This window comes from Toxorhynchites rutilus, chromosome 2 (genome assembly GCF_029784135.1).
Source record: "Toxorhynchites rutilus septentrionalis strain SRP chromosome 2, ASM2978413v1, whole genome shotgun sequence".
Classification (NCBI taxonomy): domain Eukaryota; kingdom Metazoa; phylum Arthropoda; class Insecta; order Diptera; family Culicidae; genus Toxorhynchites; species Toxorhynchites rutilus.
The window spans coordinates 310,493,927-310,518,960 of record NC_073745.1 but is presented as its reverse complement, the minus strand read 5'-3'; the positions used below and the strand labels follow the sequence as shown (position 1 = coordinate 310,518,960).

At 39.8% G+C, this 25,034-nt stretch overlaps 2 protein-coding genes across 2 annotated transcripts in view; both read left to right on the top strand.

The window, feature by feature from the left end:
* Nucleotides 1-25,034, top strand: part of LOC129770833 (four and a half LIM domains protein 2) — a 422,902-nt gene that overhangs the window by 54,322 nt on the left and 343,546 nt on the right. The gene's annotated exons all lie outside the window — the stretch shown is intronic.
* On the top strand, nucleotides 7,800-24,098 carry LOC129770834 (splicing regulatory glutamine/lysine-rich protein 1-like). The gene is made up of 3 exons (XM_055773945.1): nucleotides 7,800-8,317; nucleotides 21,849-22,337; nucleotides 22,403-24,098. The coding sequence occupies exons 2-3, from the start codon at nucleotides 21,857-21,859 to the stop codon at nucleotides 23,446-23,448; spliced, it is 1,527 nt and encodes a 508-aa protein (XP_055629920.1). The 5' UTR covers nucleotides 7,800-8,317; nucleotides 21,849-21,856; the 3' UTR covers nucleotides 23,449-24,098.

The following is a 25,034-nucleotide window of genomic DNA, read 5'->3' as shown; positions in this document are numbered from 1 at the left end:
CTCCAACATGCTGCCGTTGAGCGAAGCATCAGGAAGAAAAAATCACACATTTTCCAAACTTTGTACCATGCGTCGAACAGGTTAACGTAGCTGAGAACCCGATTGTAATAATTATGGACAGCACCGATTTTTTCGAATTCAAAATGCAATTGAAACCATCCGTGTCAAATAACATAATGCCGTCCGAAATTATCCGAAGTAAAACAGATACAGTCTACACGAGGATTTTTTGAGTTTTGTTACAAGATACGTTTCGTTTTGTTTGGAGCATTGAGAAGAATGCAGTTTTTCACCAAATTCGACATTTACCCTTCAATCAGCTTCAATTTATCCGAAAGAGGAATTGAACAGGGGAGGAAAGTAAACATCGCCAAGAAGCTTTGTCTCTTGATGCCTGAAGAAAAAAGACACTACATATTAGAGAATCCTTGTAATTAACAGTTAAATTGATGAGTTTGAACTATTTAGTTCTAATCTTTATGAGCTATATGTGAGAACAGCAAAACACTTTAATCTAGGATATCCTTTACTTTAAGATGAGTTTGATTTTATGAATTTAAAGTACATGGTTTTGTGAGCTTCTTAGTACATGATTTGTAATTCTGAAACAAAATTGCTATTATAAAAGTAACATTATATGGGGATGGACTACTTTTGATTAAAATATTTGGCATGACAAGCTTTTCGGAAAAGTGTTTTTTTACAAGAAAGAAGGCATGTGACTTTTATTATGCTAAACGTTCATTGCGGAAGATGTTGTTATGTGAAATTTGCTGTCCCTGCTCGTTCATCGTACTCTATCAGAACAGATCAAAAAATCACATCGCATCACTATCAAATTACGTCACATCACAGTGGAAATGACGCTTGCGCCACTCCGTTTTCAAGCTTTTACGGGGTCATTTTTCCACATTTCTGTAAATTTTCACAGTTGTTTGGAAGGATTTGGAATTCTTTATCGATCTATAACAAAAAACGCAAAATGTCAATGTTGGCGCTTGCGTCACTTTGCGAGATTACGGCAGAGAAGTTCAGAACATGAACAGAAATTCAGTTTTTAAACGAAGTATTTGACTTCATTGACTGATTTCAAGAAAACTCAAACAACTCAGCCAGCTTACGTCAGTTTTTAATAAAAAATACGCGAGAGTAAATTCACAAGTGATTTTTTTACATGGATTTGTAGACAATGTGAATGGAATTCGGAAGAAAGTAATACGTTTCCCGGACAATGTTGAAGGAAGTCTGAGAATTATAAACAAATGAAACTGAAGGAATGTCCACGTGGACAGCAAGGGGAGGGATAGAAGGAATGTCCACGCTTGCCCACGAAGGGGGAGGGGGTCTGAAATCATGCTTTTTCTGTCCACTTGGTATGTCAACAACCCCTTACTGAAATTATCGATGAAGAATGATACAAGGTTTCTTCAATGTACAATCCCAAGTCTCGAATCAGCACCCAAACAGTCTAGTTCCAATGAATTCCAATCATTTATCACCCTGATGGCGCCCACGATATCTCAGGTCGAATCAGCCAAACCCCAACAGACACAATGTACCCCAATTCGATCACCTCAAAGTCGGTCTTTTTTCATTTGGTTTTATTTTTGCAATGACACTTTTTATCCTGCATTTATGGTCAATGGTCTAACTCTCGCCGGTTGCATGTACTCGCCCCAGATCGTTGACCACAGTTAGCAGCGCCACCGCCAAGACCGGCCGATCCGGGTGAAAACGCGGAGGAGTTTACGCGCCATATCGAACGAACAACTATGAGAACAACCGGCCGAATGCGACCGTGCGACTCATTTCCTCCCACACGTGGATTCCCTGCCGACAGCCTACCGGTTTGTGAGGTCGTACGCTGATCGATGGGGAGACGGAAACGATGGATCTCACTGTGGGGGAAGGGGGAAGTTGTTTGTAGCGTTTTCTGCCAAATAAGTCACCTTTTGATGATCACCAGACGCTGTTTTACGGGGGTGACACAGAACCTATTAGGGAAGGCTTGTTCTCTCCGAGGGGTGTCAAGATAGGCCTCGAATGGAGTGTGCGTTTTTGGTTTTCAATAGAAAGCTTATTTGGTATTTTGGACATTATACCATGCAGCTCAATGACAGAAATATATATTTTGGTGCAGTCAAGAGAAAAATGAATTCGCACCATTTGTATTTTTTTTAAAGACGCCCTATATGAGCAAATAAAGCATAGTCAGCATTCAGACAGTATTTCATTTGGTAATATAATTAATATCTCGGGGTTTTACTTAGTGTGTACTGGTTACTTAGGAATGGCTTTAGTTTTTCAAAGATTCGCGCTTCGATCAATTATAAGTTTCTCCCGATTTAATCAATAAATGTCATAAAGAGTTTTGACCCTCGCAGAGATGCCAATCTTCCTTATTTTGGAGGATAGAAATTCCCAGGCTTTCTAGCTCGTATCCTAATATAAGGTCACTCAATTTTGCCTGATTTTTTTGAAATGATCCAGATTTTTCCGAATTTTTGAGCTTTTTTTCTTTATCACAATAAAAATTATCCGTAATATTGGGATTCCTGTCAAAGTTTTCCTGGTTAGAATTGCCTACATAAACAGCTCTATGGTCCTCACTTTTATGATTATTTCACTTTTTTTCGTTTATTTATTCCGAAGCGATACACGTTATCGAAGGTACAGTGCCGACATTTATTGAAGTTGACGTGAAAGAAAAATTATCTATCAGATTGGCACGCTCGAATTTCGAATTTCGAATTTTAAATCGTTTTATCACACACCTTCGCTACCTGAGGCTGCCATATTGGCCCACTTGTGCATCAACAATCTGCTAACTTTGTTGACGGTTTTGAAGGAGAAAACGAGAAACGTTTTCCCATAAACGGTCATTCTAGCGATGTTTCGTTCATGTCGCTGCATCTGTGTAGTACTGTCTAAGTTCTCTGTTGGACGCCCATTTGGTGTGGACGGAAAGACGATGCACGAAAGATGTCTAGAGGTGCTATACAACTGAGGCAATAATAAATAACTTAATACTTGCAAGTATTGCCATTTTAGTTTTTTTCAGGGGTTGCCAAAAATATATTGAATTTTCAAGTAATGCGGAAAACATTGTAACAACTCGTAAAGAACGTAAATCGAATACGAATATGGCTGTGTGTGTTATTTGTTCAAAACTACATGATTATTTTGGCGCGGACGCATCATTCGCGTAAAGAATCCAGTGTAAAATGATTTTGTAGCTCTACGTCAATAATGCGGTTGTGTTCCAAATATAACCCCCTTAATTTCTCTCTCAGAATCTTACGTCAAGGATTACAGATATTTAGTAGATTTTATTCGTATACTAGCTAACCCGGCGAACTTCGTCCCGCCCAAAAGTTTTTCTTACTAAGCAAACGTTCGTGAGTTCAATCGCAGAACTCGCTATTGATTGATTACCCTTATGCCATTTACAATCTCCTTTAATTATAATTATCCTATAACTTCTAACAAAACTCGTCAGTATAATAAAAAATATATTTTCAGACACTATTTTGGTTCAAAATTCTTGATTCACTTGCAAATAACACGTTTCTCCGTTACACGGAATACTCGTTTGATGCAGAAAAATAAAGTTTCATTCATAATTTGTATTTACAAAGCGCATTATTCTACCTGAGAATTTATTGCCATTTCCACTTCACACCAATGAACACGAAGCCTAATTCCCCAACCGCGAAATCCAACTGGGCTAAGAACGATGAAATTGTAGAACATATGGAAATTCAATTTCCCGAATTTTCCGACCTTCTTTCAGAGTTTTCTGAAAATTTTCCGATTTTTCTCTCAGCTATATTGATCTACAGGAAGAGACGAATACAACAAAATAAAGCTGAGCTAAATCGGGCCATCCCTTACTCGGGTTTTGCGCTTACCAACACATTTCACCTTCCATTTTTATTTATATAGATCAGTGGTGGCCAAACTCTTGGGCATTGCGGGCGACTAGTTATTCTTACGGGCGCTTATTGACATAGAGACTGCGATCTACCAACGTTGACTGTATCAAGAAAGTCATGAGAAAATGAATGTAGTACGATATGATCAAACAAAAATTGGACCCTCCTGTCACAGACTGTGCGTGTCTCTGTAATTTTGCTATTGTGTATTTTAAGGTGTTATTGGTATTTATTCAAAGTAAAAAAAGATATTATTAAATGGAAAAAAAATACATCTAGAGAATATGCTTACTCCTTCTTCATTCTGTTTCAATAGTCATTTAATTCAGCCTCCTCATAATAAAACTTTTGATTCTTGGTCTATAAGACCGTATGTATAGGAGGCTTAATTAAAGGAGAGTCATAGGTCATACTAATAAATATTCAATGATAATTTTTTCTAAGAACTTCGTGTAAGGAGCTGAATGACTCTAGCAAACCTTGCCAATTGAGGATACTACTTAGAGTTTGATGTCCACCAAACGTAAGGAACGTGATTGCGATTGATTCAAAATGTTTTCGCATAACAGCCGATTTTGTTAGTATGTAATGGGTTTTTTTAATGGAAAATATCATTTTCATTTGCCGCTTCCTTGAAACTGTCCCAAAAAGTGCCATGAACCTCGCGTGTAACGTTTAATTCAGTATCGTCTCGGTCGATTTAGATTATATAAATATAAATAATTCAAAAATCGTATAAAAATATATTATATTCTCATACGTACTCAAACACATACTCATATATTTAAAATTTGAATTGCAGACATATGAAGAAAGTATGTTGTTTTATTTATTGGAGAAAAACAGGAAGTGGGTTATATCTATGGTATAACTGCAATGGTGACGTAGGACTATCGTTGATTCAGTGATCATTTGTTTGAAGTTGAATCTGAATCCATTCTGAATGAATGACCAAATGAATATTTGAGGCACTTCGAAAACGAGAGCTCTTTCGCTTGCATGTTATTTTCAATGCCGAGAGGAACTGTCAGATTATTTTGCAGCAGCGATATCTTTCCGGATTCTTCTCGAAGTCCACCACCAGTGGTTAATGCTAACTCGATAACCACCTGTTAATTGCACAGGATTGAAAAACCACAAAATCAATTGTATTTGGTCGCAGTATTATATGGATAGAAAACGTTAAAATAAACTCTTTCGCTTGAATGTAATTTTCAATTCCCAAGGGATCAGGCAGATTATTTTTCCGCAACGATAATATCTTTCCGGAATCTTCTCGATGCTGGATGGCAACCAAACAAAAATAGTTCCGCGCGTGTATGTGTGTGTGGTGGCTGCTCCGATGTCTCAATCGGAACCGTTTTTCGGTGCTGATACTCTCTTGGTCACCTTCTTTTCTTCTCCTGCCTCCTGCCTCCTGGCTTTTCTGCCCTCCCTCACAGTTCCAAACAAACTGCATGTCTTTCAGGTCAGGTCAGGCTAGGTAATGAATCCCTCGATCCCTTGATTCCTCGCCGAAAAAGAATAATTTTCAGAAGCTTTCCTGTTAATTGCGATCAATTAAAAAATCACAAAACCAAATGTATTTGGTTGCATTGTTATATGGATAGAAAACATTAGAATAAACTCTTTCTCATCAATGTAATTTTAAATTCCCAGGGGAACTGACAGAGTATTTTTCAGCAACGATTATTCTTTCCTGATTTTCCTCGATACCCCACCAGTGGTTAATGCTAACTCAATAACCACCTGTTAATAGCACTTAATTGAAAAATATTTGGTCGCAGTGTTACATGGATAGAAAACATTAAAATGAACTCTTTCGCATGAATGTATTTTTCAGTTCTCAGGGGAACTGGCAGATTATTTTTCAACAACGATTGCATCTTTCCTGAAATTTCTCGATGCTGAATGGCATACAAACGAAAATAGCTCCGCGCGTGTATGTGTGTGTGTTGGCTGCTCCGATGTTTCAAGCGGAACCGTTTGTGGCATCACTCTCCTCCTGATGGATTCCCTTTCGGCCTAAGGTGCACAAACAGGCTCTTGGTGACACCGTTCATCCGCGCTTTCATGATAAACGAAGAGCTTCACCACAACAGCGACAACATGCTCCAACCACTGTTCAATTATAACTGAGAGAATTTCCGAGTGGCGCTCGCTTATATACCGATTGGTGATTTCAATAGCCTGTTTTGAAACCAATTTTAAGACTATTGGAACAAGTTTTTGGATCAAAAAGTAACAAGTATATAACGCGTAGACATTTTATCTTTAGAATGAAGTGTTAATCATACCATTTCGTTCAGCTGTTTAGGAGCTATTAACGCTCAAAATCTCGGTCTCCGGCGTAACGCTTTCGTTTTCGAAACTTTGATTTTACACCCCGGTATAGAAATGAAAGACGTACTCCTACGTCAAAAAAATGGGTGACAAAAATCTTGATGTACGCAAAAGAAACAACAGTTAGCTTACCTCAAAGTCGTTCTTCACCCGAAAAAAGTCATACTCTGTGTCTGGTGCGATTGGAAAAGAATTCTATATGGCAAGCTCCTACCAAGTAACCAGTCGGTAAATTTCCACAAGTACTGCTAGCAACTGGACAAATTAATCGCAGCGATCCAGGGCAAACTTCCTGAATTGGTCTACGTGATAGGCGTCGCCTTTCCCTCAGGCCAACACCGAACTTTATGTCTCGATGAATTACATAATAAATTATTTTGGAGTCTGACTGGGAGGCCCTATCTCACCAGCTAAACTAACCGGTTATTACACCCTCAGATTATCACAGGTTCGGGTCTCTGCAAAATTATTTCAAGGACAATAATCGATCCTATGAATAGCATAAAAAATACCTTTAAAGTGAAGGTGGAAGCTAGCCACAATGGCGCTCATTTCTTTCATCTTCCTTCCTTACTCCTCGCCCGAAAATCAATAATTTTGCGAAACAGTGTGAAGAAAATGATCGTTTGCACACACTCTATATTTGCGACACTATAACTCACGAACGACTAAACCAAACAAAACACTGTCAAGAACTATATTATAGCGCGCAAAAATACCTTTCCAACAAGCTATAGTATGACTCGATACAATGAATACAACTAGAACTACGCGCTTACAACGACACCTCGCGGAAATACCGCAGGACTTTTTTGACAGCCTAATATACTCGTTGTTTTTTACCAACCAAAATATTCTCTAGAAATACATTATATGGCAGAACAACGTTTGCCGGGTCAGCTAGTTGTTAATACATTTAACTTCAGTATTGAAATGTTATTTTTTTAATGTATTCTAAGACTCGTGTCAGTGAAGCGCCATACAGTCTGATAAGTGAATTGATCTATTTACGTACAAATATCAAAACAAACGAAACAAATTGCTTTTCTCTCACAAACACGATTATCCCATTTTTACACGTGGTTTTACCTATACTACTACAAAGGCTTGCTCCCACCATAACAGTTTTCGACGAAAAAGCAAACACGGCCTGGTAGGATAGTATTTTAAGATTGTGGAACAAAACTGTGTATATAAAATTGAATAAATACATGTATGCCTATAAAATATATGCTTTTGTTCTGCGAAAATCCGGTACGAATTTTCCGGATTTTTTAAAATTATAGGTGGCAATCCTGGCCCTCGTATTTACATTTGCAAAAATTTGATAATAGAGTTTAAAATTCCGGATAATCGAGTCCGACCTGTACTAAGCAAACTCTCAACAGATCATTAAATCTCCGTTAACGTTGCCGCCCTATCGCCCAACGGCACGGCGCGGACCCCTCGTGTGAGCGGTTTTACTGAACAACCAGCGCGGAAGAAAGAACAAAAGTAAAAATCCTACACTAATCTGCCCGAAGGTGGTGCTGTCACACGGCTTTCGATCACGCCTCGCTAGTAAGTATTTTGCGCTTCGAACGACTTGAGGTGTTCTTCGGATAAACGGTGTGACACCTGGGATGGACCGATAATCGTGCACCAATTCCAAAATCATCCTTTCCGGTCTGGTGAAAACTGTGGAACACCAAAACTCACCAAAACTTGTTGATTATATTCGGCCGGAATACGAATCGAGGGCAATTATTCGCCAACCGAGGAACTGATCGCAACGGGGTTGAAGGACGCGAAATATACCCTTGTACTGACCATCTGGTGCGCGTAGTGAATAGGGGGTCACATCGATGAGAAGAGAGCTACAGCTTCCCGCACAAGGTTGTGAATGAAATGAATGGTTTCAAGATGATGTGAACTCTGTGCTTCGCCCGGTTATTTGTTGAACTATTAGTGCAAGGAAGTGCGAAAAAGGTCTGTCCGTGTTTTTGTTATTCCGTTACCACCGGCGAGTGCCGTACCGAGGGAAAACGAGAGGAAGAAAGGTAGGGATGTAACATGAATGTTCATTGACATGTGGAATGCATTACATGGTCGGAAGCCGTTTCAAGGTGCTGGTTGTAACAAGTTTGTTTTATGGGAAGGGAGACAGGGAGGATGAACCGACAGTTTGCAAATATGCAAAGTATTATCGAAGTGACGTGTTTGAGTTGGAATTGTGTTATATAAATACAAACGGAATTGATATTAGCCAGATCCTGCGTCGGCTAAACATAGAAACATTGAATAAAATTCAAATGCTGAATTGTGGAAGGTTCCGTCATATAATACTGTTGAAATACTGATTGAAATATCGTATTTCTTGCCGAAATTTTTTATGGATTGAAGTAAACGCGAAAATGGAATAAATTAACAAAACGGAGAGCAGCGAATGTTCATAGCTTCCGATTCCATGAGCATTGCATGCCATAGAATTTATAAACCTCATACCTGTAATTAGCTTCTTAAGGGAAAATAGCAATAAAAATGTTCTTTCCAAAGGTTCCCTGGCACGATTAGTTGATTCCAAGAGCTATTATTGTTGGAAGCTTAGAAAAAGTGGACAGAAAGATAATAATAAGACAAAATAAGAAAGGCGGGAAAGAGTTCAAACAAAGATATATGAGAAACATATGTGTCAGGATCGCTTCATTCCGGGATAACCTTCACTCCGTCTGCATGAATACGACAGAAATGGGCACCATATGGGTTTTCGTTTGCACATCCCTCTAGGCATCATTCGAACTAAATTACGATTAACCTTGAATCATCAATATGAAACACGTTTGTCGAATTCAACTTCCATGTTAAGAGGAATTACCAAAGTTCAAAGTTGACTGGGAATTTCACAAACTCTTTTTATTCATGGAAAGCTGGGGAAGCTAGCATTGTTGATGATAGACGCCTTTATTTGGCTTGCACTTGGAACGGTTGAAGAAGATCATGAACCTCGATCAATGATTTAGTCTCTCGCTGTTCTTGACCGTCCAATGCGTTATGATTCCGCTCTAGATTAAACAACGACAAAATAGTACCCAAAGCGATCTACAACGGTTGAATTCTTGTCGTAATATCTAAATATCTTCTGATATCTGATAAATATATGATAATTTTGTCGGATTTATGCTTCCTGAAGATTCAATTATAGCTCTTCGTGGGAATTTTATATCTAGTTTCCAAGTCTATCTACTTAGTGATTTTTTATGGCATTTAGCATCGATATCGATTGTTAGGACAATTAGCAGACGAATTTTCAATACAGGAATCAAGAAAAATTAATTTTGGTGTCCAAGGCACAAACGTATTGTAGACTACGAAATCATTCTATTCAGTTCGCCTGTTTATCACTTCCGATTTTTTCTTTGGGAGAAAAGAAAATTAGTAATTTGCTCTTTAATATATTTTTTTGATGGGCTGATGCGTGCTCTTGACATAGATCTCGCGTAATCACTATAAAACCGATTTGAAAACTTTTGAATCAACTCTCAGTTTTAACTATGGCTGATAGCCGCTCGCTGACTGAAGTGATACTGGAATAGCAATGATGATAATGATGATGATCATTTTCGGGTTATGTATGCATAGAAGTTTAAATTTGTATGTAGGAATACAGCAATACCAAGCGGGCATCGCATGAAGATATGCTTACAATCGGTATTTGAACCCAGATATAAAAATTCATTAATCCATTCAATACGATTCCCATCAATATTTTTTGTAGGAGCTTGCTTTGGAGCAGAGATCGAAATTCTCGCTCGGCTGCGCGATAAATATTCATTCAATCAATCTAGTTTTCGATGAACTGTATATTGTTGATATTTTCGTCTCTTCCTTTTCACCGAAAATTCTTTTTCAGAGAGAAAGGGATGTCGAAAATCTCTATCTCGAAAGTTCAACGAGAATGGTTTTTCGTCTCTCATTTGGTACTAAAAATATGAAGCGAAAAATCAAAGCTAACTTTGCCAACATTAGTCTGTTAGAGCAGCGTCCAAACGATCTGCATTTGAACAGCATGTGAATAGTACAAATATTAATCCATCTTATGTTCACTTCACGATGAAACCCAATATTGCCGCATGTTTTCAGCTGTACTGAAGAAGTGAAAAACCATTATCGGCATCAAGGAGTCACTGAAAACGAGACCATTTTTCGGCAATCATAACTAACCGGAAAATAAAAATCGGCTCTGCGTTTCTCGCGAGAATCGAAGTGAGCGTATAATATTCTCTCGCCTCCTATATTTTCAGCTATGTTTCTCTGTGGGTGAAAATGTATGTTTTTCGTCTCAAATCGGCGAGCATTTCGATCTGTGCTTTGGAGTGTTTTGTGTAGAAAAATAACGATTTTAGTCTTTACTGCAGTTATGCAAATTTTCCAATCATTGAAATGTTCCAACAAAGTATATAATCCTTTTTGATGAGTATATCTTAGTTCTGTGTTACTTCTGTCGTTCAAGGAACTTTGTAGGGGAGGTGAGGGTAAAACGGACATGTTAAGAAGAACTTCAATTATATCTTTGGAAACTCATGTTTCCCAAAACTTTCAGCAGTATAAACGGGCAGGCCCTCAACAATTTTGCTTTTGGTTCCAGTCAGCTTCTAAACAGTCCACATTTGGCGATTTGTTTTCCGTTTATAGACGCAGGGCATTCATTAGGAATAGATTAAGCAGACTTTTCACAGTCCACCTCACTCCCACTGGCAACTGTCTGTTTTACCCCATCAGTACAATTATTTCAATAATTTAAAATTTAACATAAACATGTTACAAGTAAAACAATAGTAGTATTTTTTCAAAGAAAATATGTTGTTGTTGTGGTTAGAAAAACGCTTTTCCTGTAGTAGTGCCCCTCTTCCGATGTATGAATGAATTGTTGAGCTATTCATAAAAATCCATGATTTTCTCGGTAGATAACTGAAGTGAACAAGTGAACCTCGTATTTTTTCAAGGTTATTCTCGTTGTCAAGGTGACAAAGCGTTTTGCTGTTTTTTGTTTGTTCTATTTAGTTGTGTATTACAATGGAAGTCGACAAAGAGAAAATTCGGAACATTTTACAGTTTTTCTTTGATGAAGGCGAAAATGATAGCCAAGTCGCTGATATTGTAATGGTGTTTATGGTATCGATACTGTAACAGCTGTAACAGTAACATACAATTTTGTTTTTGTCGATCACGTTTAGGCATTTTTAATGTGAAAGATGCACCTCGTAGAGGCAGATCCGTCGTCGAAAATGTCGATAAAATCACAGAAAAAATCGAAATTCACAAACATGATTTTATTCGTTGCATCACTCAGGAGCTAAAGAATGGCCATAAAATAGTTTTAAACCATTTGCGCAAAGGATTAACAAACTCCTGGATCTTGGTTGGAGAGTTTTAATGCATCCATCATATAGTCCGGACCTGACACTAAGCGATTACCACCTTTTTCCACATTGCAAAATTTCGTGAGTTGGGATTTTGAGAAGATTGTGAAAATCGATTACTAGAATTTTCGCCAATGAGGACCAAGACTTCTATGATAGAGGCATGATGAGGCTACCTTCAAAATGGCAACAAATTATACAACAAAACGGTGTATATTTGACCCGAATCGGGAAATCCGAAGTATCTAGAATAAAGTTTTGAATTTCACACAAAAATATTGGGTTTCTTTTCCCCCAACCTAATATATTCATTTTATTATTCAATTTTATTATTCAACATAATTGCCTTCGAGGGCGATACAGCGATTATAGTGATCTTGCAACTTTTCGATACCATTTTTATAGTACTCTTTCGGTTTTTCCAAAATAGACCCCAGTTTCGGTAATTACTTTATCATCATACTTAAATTTCTTGCCAGCGAGCATTCTCTTCAGGTCTGCGAACAGAAAATAGTCGCTGGGTGCCAGATCTGGAAAATACCGTGGATGCGGAAGCAATTCGAAGCTCAATTCATGGAATTTTGCCATCGTTTTCATTGATTTGTGATTTTTCCATTTTTTTCACAATAACAAAAGTTGTTTCACCCTCAATACTGTAACTCACAAACCAATCGACCGATGGCTGTCAAATTTTGAGACGTATCCATTGAAAGATGGTGCTTTGTGATATTCAAGTAGATTTTTACAAGAGGCGCCATCTAGAAATCAATGCCGCCAATAAACTTTGTTTATGTTAGCCCCAGAAAGAATGACAAACAATTGCAGAGAACATATTTTTTGGGATGAAATATCAATAACCTTGAGTGAGGTGGAGATATTGACAAGTTCTGCATCGCAAAATGTTTGTATCAGTATGTTCTAAAAGTTTTTCGAAGACAGTTTTTATGTAGAATTTAAAACATAAAAGTTAGAGCAAAAAAACAGTTTTTTTTAATGGTGACCTCAACGCAAATTAGAAAAAAGGCGTTATATCGGTTATTTCAAGAGATACAAAAATTTTTTTTTCTACAAACATGTTTTAAATAACTGGGACAACAAATAGAGAATAACTGTCGAACTCTAAATGCTAATTTCCACATAAATGCATCTCCTGGACCATTGTGCAATGTCATCCAGCCGATTCACTTGATAATCTTCACATCGAACAATTGTTTCTAAGCCATCGCCATATATTCATCTCCGAACAGCTACTTTTGCGTGAAAACGACACTGATTTCACTCCGGAAAAGTACATGTATATTCAAGTTTAAACCCTCTTAAAGCCAAAAAGAAGAAGAAGTACATTTGTAATCGTTCATCCAGACACCCAGAGATTTTAATGAGAATTGTTCCGAATTTGTTCTGCTATTTTATCCTGCTTTAATTTGCGAAGCAGCTCAATTCATCAACGTTGATTTGAGTGTTCTTGTTTCGTTTGTTTTGTTCGCAATACAGAAATGCGGGGCACGACTATACATAGATCACTATCGCCACTTCATTTTTCGGGGAAACACTCAATGATATGATATAATGATAACTAGCAAAGTACATTAAGTATAGTATTTATCCAACAACGTCGTGTCCTTGCAATTTTTTCCCATCTGATCCTAGTCAGATATCACTTCTACTTCTACAGACCACAGACACTGTTCTTAGTCAGATATCACTTACACTTTAGCAGGCCGCTCGGTCCTGTCACGGTCGCCATGAAACATTATGTAAAACGCGTGCCTTATTTGGCGGGGGACGAATATTTACAAGTGTTGTAATATTACAAGTGTTTTCTTAAATACTATGTTTATCCTAAAACGCTACACACCATTACGGAGCGCTAGGGGAGAAGCATCCCACGCGATAGACGTAAATGAACATCGGACACCCATGGTTGTTGTGTAAGGGTGCAGTCTGATGTGGGTCCGAGGTATTGGTTAATCACATTCCGTTAAGTGTGAAATGAGAAAAACCATGCATTAGAAAAGGATAAATTATTGAGAACGTGGGAAAGTGTTTAGGAAAAAGATGTGAATGCTACCCTCTGATTACATTACTCTTCACTCCATTCTGTCGCCGTCTCTTCAACATTCACCAGTTCCTAATTCACTGGTACTTGTTCCTGCTCACTTGATTTTGCTTCCAGTTCTCTGGAGAAGTTGCATCCTTCGGTAAAACCTTCAATTGCGCAGCACTTCTGATGAACTTGAGCAGTCCTTTACGTTCATTCATTTATTCTTAAGAACAACAAACTACCCTGGAGAAAACTGGAGAAACGAAACTCGTTCTTCTATCTTTCCGCTTTGCCAAAAGTGCATCTTCGATCTGCTGCATATTGTTCTTCGCCGGTTATCGGCATAATCATTATCGGTTATCGACTTCCCCTTTTCTTTTCCCACCATATCGCGATCGCTCACTGCCTCATCAGAATCAGTTACAGAAGCGTCCCTTTTCATGGTCGACGGTTGTATGCCATTGGTATTGATCTTGTAAAACTGGTTCGGCTCATGTTTTCGCTATATACACAATCTGAAATTCTGCGTTCATAATGTGTTTATAACGAACCATTACAACAGCTAGAGCAGCGGTACCAATTTTTGACGTAGGACTACGTCTAACCGGAAGATATAGGGGGTGAAATGAAAATCTAGACACTGAACAAGTAGGAAAAATGCAAGATTTGGAACGCTTATAACTCGAGCATTTCTCAATAGATCGCAAAGGTTTTTGCATCAATTGATAGGAAATATATCTACGCATCTATCATAACGAATAACATTTAATTTTTCTTAATTAATATTAATTGAATAAAAAATATTATTATTAATTGAATTATTGTGAAATATCAAGCATTGTCAAAATGCACTATGTGCCCATTTTTGATTGGTCCATTTTGTGCTCCTCAAATCGTACCGACCAAAACGGGCAACCAGAGCAGCAGCGAATTAGAATGAAGCAAGATTGGAAAGGAAAAAGAAAAAAATGAACGAAACATTGGTCGCAGCCTCACACATGCGTAATTCTCGAGCAAGCCAGTCAGCTTAAAAATCCCCGCTCCGCTGCCGTAACGATCATTCTCATTCAAACTGTTCACCACATCGGTTCGCATCACAACAAATCAACAAACCAACCCAAGCAGCCATGTCTGGACATGGTAAAGGAGGAAAAGTGAAGGGAAAGGCAAAATCCCGCTCGAACCGTGTTGATCTGGAGTTCCCCGCAAGGGTAGCTAGGCCGAGCGCGTTAGTACCAGTGCACTAGTCCACCTAGCCGGCATTATATAGTTTCGGCCGCCGAAGTGATCGAGTTAGCTGGCAAAGCTGCTCGCGACGATAAGAAAACCCGCATTCGGAACAGAACACATTCGGTTCGGTGGACATAAAGACAACAGGCAGTTGCAGCGAGTGGCGAGTGGCAAACGCAATCCCAAACGGCAGCTGGTAGCAGAAGAAAAAAGTTTGTTCTTTTTACAATCTGCTTTGGTGGTAAATCCAGAACAAGGCGGCATCGAGGGCGTTCGAAATGGGTTTTTTCAAAACCACGAGTACAAAGTTTTCTAAATTGGAACCATTCCATAAAACACGGCGCTTATCAGGGCCATTTAACCTTTCAAAAAAGAGTTTACGAAATACAGTTCAATGCTTTCTAAAATAATATCCAAAATAATAATAAAACACAAATTGATTTTTTCATAATTTGTTTGCCAGGATCTGATGAGTATGTGAATTTGGCAGTTGTTCTGAGCTTATTGATAGTTGGGGACTTAACTGATTATTCAATTTTCACCAATTCTTAAATTGTTTCCAGATTTAAAGTACAGTAATTCACAATTAGTTCGACATTTAGCTAATTGCGATACTGATACTTTAGCGATACTGAGTGGTGGTAATGCGACGTGCCATTGAATGTAATTTACTGTAAAATATGTCACAAGCTGGATGGGAAGAAATTTTCCAACTATGAAAGCTGTGGCGAGTGGCAAATGCAATCGCTAAACAGAAAGGTTTAGCCGAACAAGATGGGGATATCGAGTGATAACAAAACAATAAACTCTTTAGATTGAAGATAATTTTGTGATCCTGAAAAGGACCCTTTTTAGCCTGCATGTGAATCCAACGAGCGAACAAATCGTAATGAATGTATTTTTTTGCCATCGCTCCCTTTTAACGCTCATTCGTTCGTCTCGTTGGACTCGCCCCTTTAGCTGAGTCTGCCGATTTGTCTCTATCCTGTGAGCGTGTACCGCTAGAGTATAAAACACACGGACCCCAAAAAAATATCTTATTTTCTTTCAAACCGTAAACCCGTGTGGTTGTACGACATCGGCATCGTGGACGTAACAAAGGAGGACAAGTTAAGGGAAAGGCAAAGTCTCACTCGAACCGTGCAGGTCTCCAGTTCCCTGTTGGTCGCATTCACTGATTGCTCCGCAAGGGTAACTAGGCCGAACGGATTGGTGCCGGAGCACCAGTATACCTAACAGCGATTATAGAGTTTCGGCCGTCGGAGTGCTCGAGTTGGCTTGCAAAGCTGCTCACGACAATCAGAAAACCCGCATCAAGAACAGAGCAGCTTTGGTTCGGCGCTCATCAAGGCAACAATTAGTTTCAGTGAGTGGCAAAGTGTTTCTCCGGCACGTCGCTTTAAATGTAATTTACTGAACAACATGTCACAAGCTGGATGGGAAGAAATTTTCCAACTGTGAAAGCTGTGGCGAGTGGCAAACGTAATAGCTAAACAGGAAGGTTTAACCGAACAAGATGGGAATATCGAGTGATAACAAAAACACAACACCAAAGGTTCTTTTCAGAACCATCAACATATTCATAAAGAGTAAACAGTAAACTAATCCATTTTTCAGGTAGATAGGTAGGTATCCACGTAGGAGAAGAAAAAACAATATATTTAAAATATATATTTAACAAAAGCTGTCCCCTTTTTATAGTCCTACGTCACTCCGGTTATGTCCCCGACATTACCCACCCGTCTTTTTTTAAACGGGCCACAAACATATCTTGGTGATGGTTTCGCGGGCTGCAAAAAAAAAATAAACAAAAAGACGGGTGGGTAATGTCGGGGACATAACCGGAGTGACGTAGGACTATACAAAGGGGACAGATTTTGTTAAATATATATTTTAAATATATTGTTTTATTTTCTTCTCCTACGTGAATACCTACCTATCTACCTGAAAAATGGATTAGTTTACTGTTTACTCTTTATGAATATATTGATGGTTCTGAAAAGAACCTTTGGTGTTGTGTTTTTGTTAGCACTCGATATTCCCATCTTGTTCGGTTAAACCTTCCTGTTTAGCTATTGCGTTTGCCACTCGCCACAGCTTTCACAGTTGGAAAATTTATTCCCATCCAGCTTGTGACATGTTGTTCAGTAAATTACATTTAATGCGACGTGCCGGAGAAACACTTTGCCACTCACTGAAACTAATTGTTGCCTTGATGAGCGCCGAACCGAAGCTGCTCTGTTCTTGATGCGGGTTTTCTGATTGCCGTGAGCAGCTTTGCAAGCCAACTCGAGCACTCCGACGGCCGAAACTCTATAATCGCTGTTAGGTATACTGGTGCTCCGGCACCAATCCGTTCGGCCTAGTTACCCTTGCGTTCGGCCTAGTTACCCTTAGCCTTTCCCCCAACTTGTCCTCCTTTGTTACGTCCACGATGCCGATGTTGGGGTCCGCGTGTTTTATACTCTAGCGGTACACACTCACAGGATAGAGACAAATCGGCAGACTCAGCCAGAGGGGCGAGTCCAACGAGACGAACGAATGAGCGTTAAAAGGGAGCGATGGCAAAAAAATACATTCATTACGATTTGTTCGCTCGTTGGATTCACATGCAGGCTAAAAAGGGTCCTTTTCAGGATCACAAAATTATCTTCAATCTAAAGAGTTTATTGTTTTGTTATCACTCGATATCCCCATCTTGTTCGGCTAAACCTTTCTGTTTAGCGATTGCATTTGTCACTCGCCACAGCTTTCACAGTTGTAAAATTTATTCCCATCCAGCTTTGTGACATGTTGTACAGTAAATTACATTCAATGCGACGTGCCGAAGCGCCACTCAGTGTCGCATTGGAGGCGATTTTAACCTGTAATTGAACATTTTCGATGACAGTGGTAAAGTGTCGACTTTCAATGTGGGGTCATAATTTGGATCTCTATGTTTACAAAAATGCAACTAAATAAGTCGCATTACATGTCCGTCCAATTAGCTAAATGTCGAACTAATTGTAAATTACTGTACTTTCAATCTGGAAACAATTTAAGAATTAGTGAAAATTGAATAATCAGGAAAGTCCCCAACTATCAATGAGCTCAGAACAACTGCCAAATTCACATACTCATCAGATCCTGGCAAACAAATTATGAAAAAATCAATTTGTGTTTTATTATTATTTTGGATAATGTTTTAGAAAGCATTGAACTGTATTTCCTAAACTCTTTTTTGGAAGGTTTAATGGCCCTGAAAAGCGCCTTGTTTTATGGAATGGTTCCAATTTAGAAAACTTAGTACTCGTGGTTTTGAAAAAAAACCATTTCGAACGCCCTCGATGCCGCCTTGTTCTGGATTTGCCACCAAAGCAGTTTGTATAAAGAACAAACTTTTTTCTTCTGGTACCTGATGCCGTTTTGCGATTGCGTTTGCCACTCGCCACTCGCTGCAACTGCCTGTTGTCTTTATGTCCACCGAACCGAATGTGTTCTGTTCCGAATGCGGGTTTTCTTATCGTCGCGAGCAGCTTTGCCAGCTAACTCGATCACTTCGGCGGCCGAAACTATATAACGCCGGCTAGGTGGACTGGTGTACTGGTACTAACGCGCTCGGCCTAGCTACCCTTGCGGGGAACTCCAGATCAACACGGTTCGAGCGGGATTTTGCCTTTCCCATCACTTTTCCTCCTTTACCATGTCCAGACATGGCTGCTTGGGTTGGTTTGTTGATGTGTTGTGATGCGAACCGATGTGGTGTACGGTTTGAATGAGAATGATCGTTACGGCAGCGGAGCGGGGATTTTTAAGCTGACTGGCTGGCTCGAGAATTACGCATGTGTGAGACTGCGACCAATGTTTCGTTCATTTTCTTCTTTTTCCTTTCCAATCGTGCTTCATTCTATTTCGCTGCTGCTCTGGTTGCCCGTTTTGGTCGGTACGATTTGAGGAGCACAAAATGGACCAATCAAAAATGGGCACAAAGTGCAATTTGACAATGCTTGATATTTCACAATTATTCAATTATTTATCTCAAGAAAAATGAAATGTTATTCGTTATGATAGATGCGTAGATATATTTCCTATCAATTGATGCAAAAATCTTTGCGATCTATTGAGAAATGCTCGAGTTATAAGCGTTCCAAATCTTGCATTTTTTCCTACTTGTTCAGTGCCTAGATTTCCATTTCACCCCCTATATCTTCCGGTTAGACGTAGTCCTACGTCAACAAACGGAACAAATTTTCCTCTTCAGTCTTCCACCGAAAAATGTAACTTTTACCACTGAAAATACATTCTTAACATCCGGCTTGAGAGGCGCTGCACTTTGACACAACTTCTAACCCAGAAACAATGTTCGAGTCACCAAAAATAATTGATCGATCGGATAGAGTCACCAGTAAGTCATTCACGATTTATTTGTCATCCTGCTAGTGACCAGATGGCCGCGGCAGCGAGGCTTTCCAAATGGTCTTTTTCAAGGCCGAATGTTCGGTTTATTGGCCTTTTTTGAAGGCTAGAACGCACTAAGGATGTCTCAGAGACTGAGAAATCCTCTATAACTGAAAACATCATCATCATTACAAGCAATATTCACCCTCCTAAATTCACTGAAATTCTCTTTCAGGGAAAAAATTTGGAAGACGAATTAAAGTTGAAAAGTTGATGATTCGTTCTTTATTGTCAATGCACGTAGCGCACTCAGTATGCATCTCAAATATTCTCGGTATTCTCATGCCAGCCACAGTGCGGCCCGAGGCGATCACATATTTTTTGAGCTATGCAAGAAAAGTGGCGCGCCGAGCGGGCTTAAGCTTCCTCTCGATTTTATTACGCGACACAACTGTTCTCCTCCGCGTATCAATTCCTCTACTTCATTCTCACTTTCTATTCTCATCCCTCAGGATGTACATCTATCTTAAAAACTAACACTGTCCTATTTTTTGTCGCCTCATCTGTGGAGGTGGAGTTTTTCTTCTATTTTGCTTCCTACTTTCTATTTACTGTTAATTTCACGAGAAAATTTACTGTACCACACTCCTGTTTAGAAATCCTTTATTGGATTTCTTCCCTCGTTCTTATAAAAAAAATTCCTATGTTGAATTTGATTTATTAATAATACCAATTCCAAAAATGAGCGCCACAGACAGTTTTTGGGTAAATAAGTAACAAACATCACGTATACACCTTTTATCATTCGGAAGTGATCGTCATACCATCATACCATCGTCATAGCCGTCACTGAGGCTCAAGTCCTTGCACTTAACACTTTTAACGAAACGCTCTCGTTTTTCAAAATTCTTACACAGATACAAAAATGATTGGGTACAAAAATACCAAAGCAGTTTCCACCAGACGGCACGAAAAAATGAAGCGTGCACTCATCAAGCAAATTTGCATCATTGCCATATCTATTTTCCATTCTTCCTTTGTATCGAGCAGCTGTGTATGACATCAGTAACGAGACAGCTGTATGCTAGCTGGAACGAGACTGTGACTAGAACAATGATGATCATGATTTTAATTGTTTTCTTGGATTGAACTAACTTTTGCCGTCTCAACGTAGTGATCTACTAGCGTGATTTTTATTAGCACTTAGTTGAGATTTCATATGTCAAATAACTCCCCTTGAAAGTATTCTAGGTGGCAAGCTCTAGTGTATGCGTGTACCAGTGCAGGTCGGAAGAATTTTCTTTGATGAAATTTGGAATTTGGCGCCTCGAAAAAAAAATTTGGCCGAAAATCGACCTTCTGGGCCTCAGTAGCAAAGTAGGTATGGAAAAAATAATAATCGAATTTAAAGAACCGTGTACACTTTGTTTACTGGCTCAAAAAATGACCTGTGCAAAATTTCAGCTCAATCGGACATGATTTAGGGGTTTAAGGTTTAAGGTCTTTCAAGGTCCAACTTAATTTTATAATATGATGTAATATTCTCACGCAATTGTACAACAGCACCAGTGGTTGTGTAGCTAGCGTAGTCTTGTGAAAAAGCCTTACATTCAAGCCGGCCTTGGTTCGATCCCTGCTTGGTATCGTTTGGACTTTTTTTTATTACAATTCCAAGTTGACGTTCAGTTTTAGAAATCGAGAGGTCTGCTCCATACAAACAAATATTTTAACACTCTTGAAAAATGTGCTCTTATTTGTGCATTTCACTCTTACACACGGAAAAGCTAGTTTGGGTGTAAACTGAACTCCCAGCTTTCTTGGAAAACCTCGCTAGCTGGATGAATTCACGAATAGCTTGTTTATACTCAATAAAGCGGAGCGGATAAACGAGCGGAGCTTAAGTTGCTCTTTTTTTTTATTCACAGATATAGATTTGCTATTTCTATTTTATAAAAACCTACTCTGTTTTTTGATTTGGCACCATTACAAAAAGACGTATTCCTACGTCAAAAATAGGTAATGAATTCTAGGGCTTTCGTTGTTGTAACACATACGAATTTTTGAAAGATAAAGTAACACCAGATGGTCTAGAGCTAAACGATGTCGAATGCGACTCATTTTTTATAGCGCAAAATGACCGTGATGAGATCGCTTTCTAGTAACCGGCACGCGTAGAATCCGGACAAAAACATTCCAGGAAACTTGTTATGTGCCTGTTATTTCACTAATGTGACTTCCTAGACGAGAACGATGTACTTGGGCATCGAGGTCGAACATAAGCTTGTAAATTTTTTGCCCGAGATCCCGCTCAACCAGTCATTTTATCTCGTGTTATCAATTACAGTAGCTTTTATCATTTTGGCCTATCGTTTTGCCTTCTTGGTCATTCAATTTTACGTTTCCAGCCCTCTAAGTGCACAAACTTTTATTATTTTGATATCCATTTTGAAACGACTTTCAACTTTCCTGCATGCGACAATTCCCAATAAACGAAATTATTCTACCGTATCATCTTTAAAGCCCTGAACATGTCCTTTCTGCGTAACATTCGCAACAACCTAACCACCGGCCACAAAGCTGGAACCGCTCAACGCAATGGCAAGCTCAACCCTGGGCCACCTACCCGGAGTATAATCAGTGAACGAACTGCGGCAACGCCAAGGAAACCCGACTCCACAGACGCACCACAACGGGATCGTTCCGACTACGGGACATACGGTGGCCGACGCAACAGTGACTACAGCCGGCGGGGTAGTACCTCGACCACACTGCGCAGGGAGAGCAAATATGGCAAGGAGACTCCGGCACCGATCATAGTGTTCGTGGATAAGTACGAGACCACGAAGAAACCGGCCGGGATATTGCGGAACAACACATTCACCAAGGGTGATCGGGACAAGGAGCGGCGTTCGGGAAATGCAATTAGTAGGAGTGATACGTTCACGATTAATGAGTCTGAAAATGAGGAAAACATGAAAACTAATACGTACACCAAAAGGAAAAGTAAAGGTGAGTGGATTTAGTGTTATTGTTTACTGAAATTATAATGATTATTTCTCTCTTCATCATTTCAGAGAGATCACGAGAAAATATCACCGATCCAACGGAGAAACTACCGGTCGTGGTAGATTCTCGTACATACCGGAAGAAGTCCCTGAAATCATCGAAACCAGTCCAGAAAGTGGAAAGCTTCATCAAACGCTTCGAGAAAAGTTTGTTCAGGAACGATTCCAAGAAACACGACCGGAAGGATTCAAACTCCTCTAACAGTACGTACATTCCCACATTTCGTGACATCGGAATCAACTGCAAGTTGGACGAGGAGGAAAAATTAAAAACAAGAAAGAAACGACAGAGTTCGAGGGAATCGCTTTTGGATACTGCGAATGTAGAATACAGCTCCTCTTCGCAGCAAAGTTACAGAGATAGAAGCGCTACGCCGCAGAATAAATCGCGCGAGAGAAGCACTTCGCCCACGAAAAAATATTCCTCCACATACGATCGGATGGAAAAACTCCCCGAACGGAATGAGTCTCCTTCTATTAACGGAAGGTCAAAGATGACTCACGAACGCAGTTCGTCTCCTTTCGAAACACTCCAGCTTAAATCGAAACCCACAGACAACAGCTATTTGAAGGCTCGCCAGAAGGAGATCGAAATGGGTTACAGCACTATCAACAAACGACCGTCGCTAACACTGACCCGGTCAGACACTCCCGACCGCAACAGATCTGTTCTGGTCAACACAACCCGAACCGAACGCTATGACTCGGACCAGGGTCGTACAGTAACCACAAGCACCCATCGGGTGGAGTACAACCAACGGCCAACGACACAGTTTCACTCGAACACTTACAACACTTTGAAGAAAGAGTACGAACAAGCGAACAGTAAACCGGTCGGTATCGCGAGTCCCCGTCTGAACTCGGATCGTCCTCGACCGGAACGGTCTGCATCTCCGTCGAAGCAAAGCCGCAAGGATTCTGGGGACATACCGAAGTACACTTTCGGAACAAACCTCGTGGAACGGCGCAGTCGTTTTCAGGAGTTCCAGAAGTCGTTCCGCAAAAATGATGACGCCGAAGCCACCTATCAGCAGAGATTTTTTGTGCCAATCTAACCCAAACCATCTGAAGCAATGTTAACCTAATTTTAACGAGTAATTGAGCATCCGGAACTGAACTTGCTAATTAATACGCTTTGTGGGGAGAAAACCCCGAAAAATCTTAATCACGAATAAATGCATTAATAATGCTGCGCGGGACGCGAGACAACAAGTTCATTCCGTTCGAAAGCCCCGCGGGAGGTGATGTCATGGCATCGAAACTGAATCATGTAGCGATGGATTGAACCAGTTACCCTAGATGGAGTGAATTGGTGGTGTACCCGTGCCGACACAACAGTGCAGCAAAACGATGACGAAGCCGAGGTCGCGAATAATACCTCACAATATTTCTCTCTTTCATTGCGTAGGAGGGGTACACAGCACAGCTAGCAGCTGATGAGTGGGAGAACCCGTCTGGGAAACCCAACGCACAAACAGGGGTAGTCCCATGGACCAGCTGTGCGAATTTTGGCGAAGACTGCTACACCTACTTATTCGGCACTGCTTTCCTTAGTGGGATACTTTCATCAATGGTTCTTCATCAAAATTGAAGGACATCTTCCGATCATAACCGCCACTATACGGAGATCGTTTTAGCGAAAGCTTATAGCATTTGTATCTAATTTAAACAATTCAAAATAAATTGAATGTATAATTGAAAAACATTTAACGTCATAAAACCTGGTAGGAGATCTTTGACCTGGAAAAGGTTGAACATTTTAGGTTGGGGAAAAAGTAATCCATCATTTTTGCGTAAAATTCAATTCTTTTTTTAATATACTTCGGTTTGTCCGATTGTGGTCAAGTATGCACCGTTTTATTGTAAAATTTGTTACCATTCTAAAGGTAGCTTCATAATGCCTCTCTCATATAAGTATTGGTACTTATTGTAGGAACATCCACTCGCAGAGTCGGGGAAATACTCGGAAAAGAAGAGAAGCAAAAGAAATACTCTTGGAAAAACTAAAATGAAACTCGCGATTACTTTAAACGAAACAATCGTGCTTTATTGAGCGGTTACTAATAGGGAATGAAAAAAAAAATATGACATTTTGAACATACGCTTCATGCGCCAAGGTTGTATGTACCACCAGGTATGTTAATTTTACTATGCTGAAGGTAGTCATTCTATTCCAACACTCCTCCTGAATGACTACAGGACACTAGTCCGATAGTCCTACTCGTTCCACGAACTTGTTGAGCATCGACGGGCCCAAAGGTTTCGTCAACGCGTCGGCCGCCATATCGCCAGATGGGCAGTAAATTAATTGCACCTCCTTACGATCACACAGCTCACGAATAAAGTGACTTTTCGTGTCGATGTGCTTGACACGACCGCTTGCTCGTTCCGCTTTCGCAAAGGAGAGACATCCTTGATTGTCCTCAAAAAACCGTTGTCGCAATAGTCTGTGGTTCATCCAGGTCTCCCAACAAACGACGTAACCAAATCACCTCCTGACAAGCCACTGTTAGTGCATTGTACTCTGCCTCGAGTGACGACAGGGCAACGCAATCTTGACCTTTGCTCATCCAAGTAATTGGTGCTCCACCAAAAAAGAATAGCACTCCAGTCGTTGATCTACGAGTTCGAAGGTCGCCGG

What these genes read in the sequence shown, in the direction of transcription:
- LOC129770834 (XM_055773945.1), top strand. Translation starts at nt 21,857, where the DNA reads ATGTCCTTTCTGCGTAACATTCGCAACAACCTAACCACCGGCCACAAA. An exon ending in CACCAAAAGGAAAAGTAAAG is followed by an intron (nt 22,338 to 22,402) that starts GTGAGTGGATTT and finishes TCATCATTTCAG; the next exon opens with AGAGATCACGAGAAAATATC.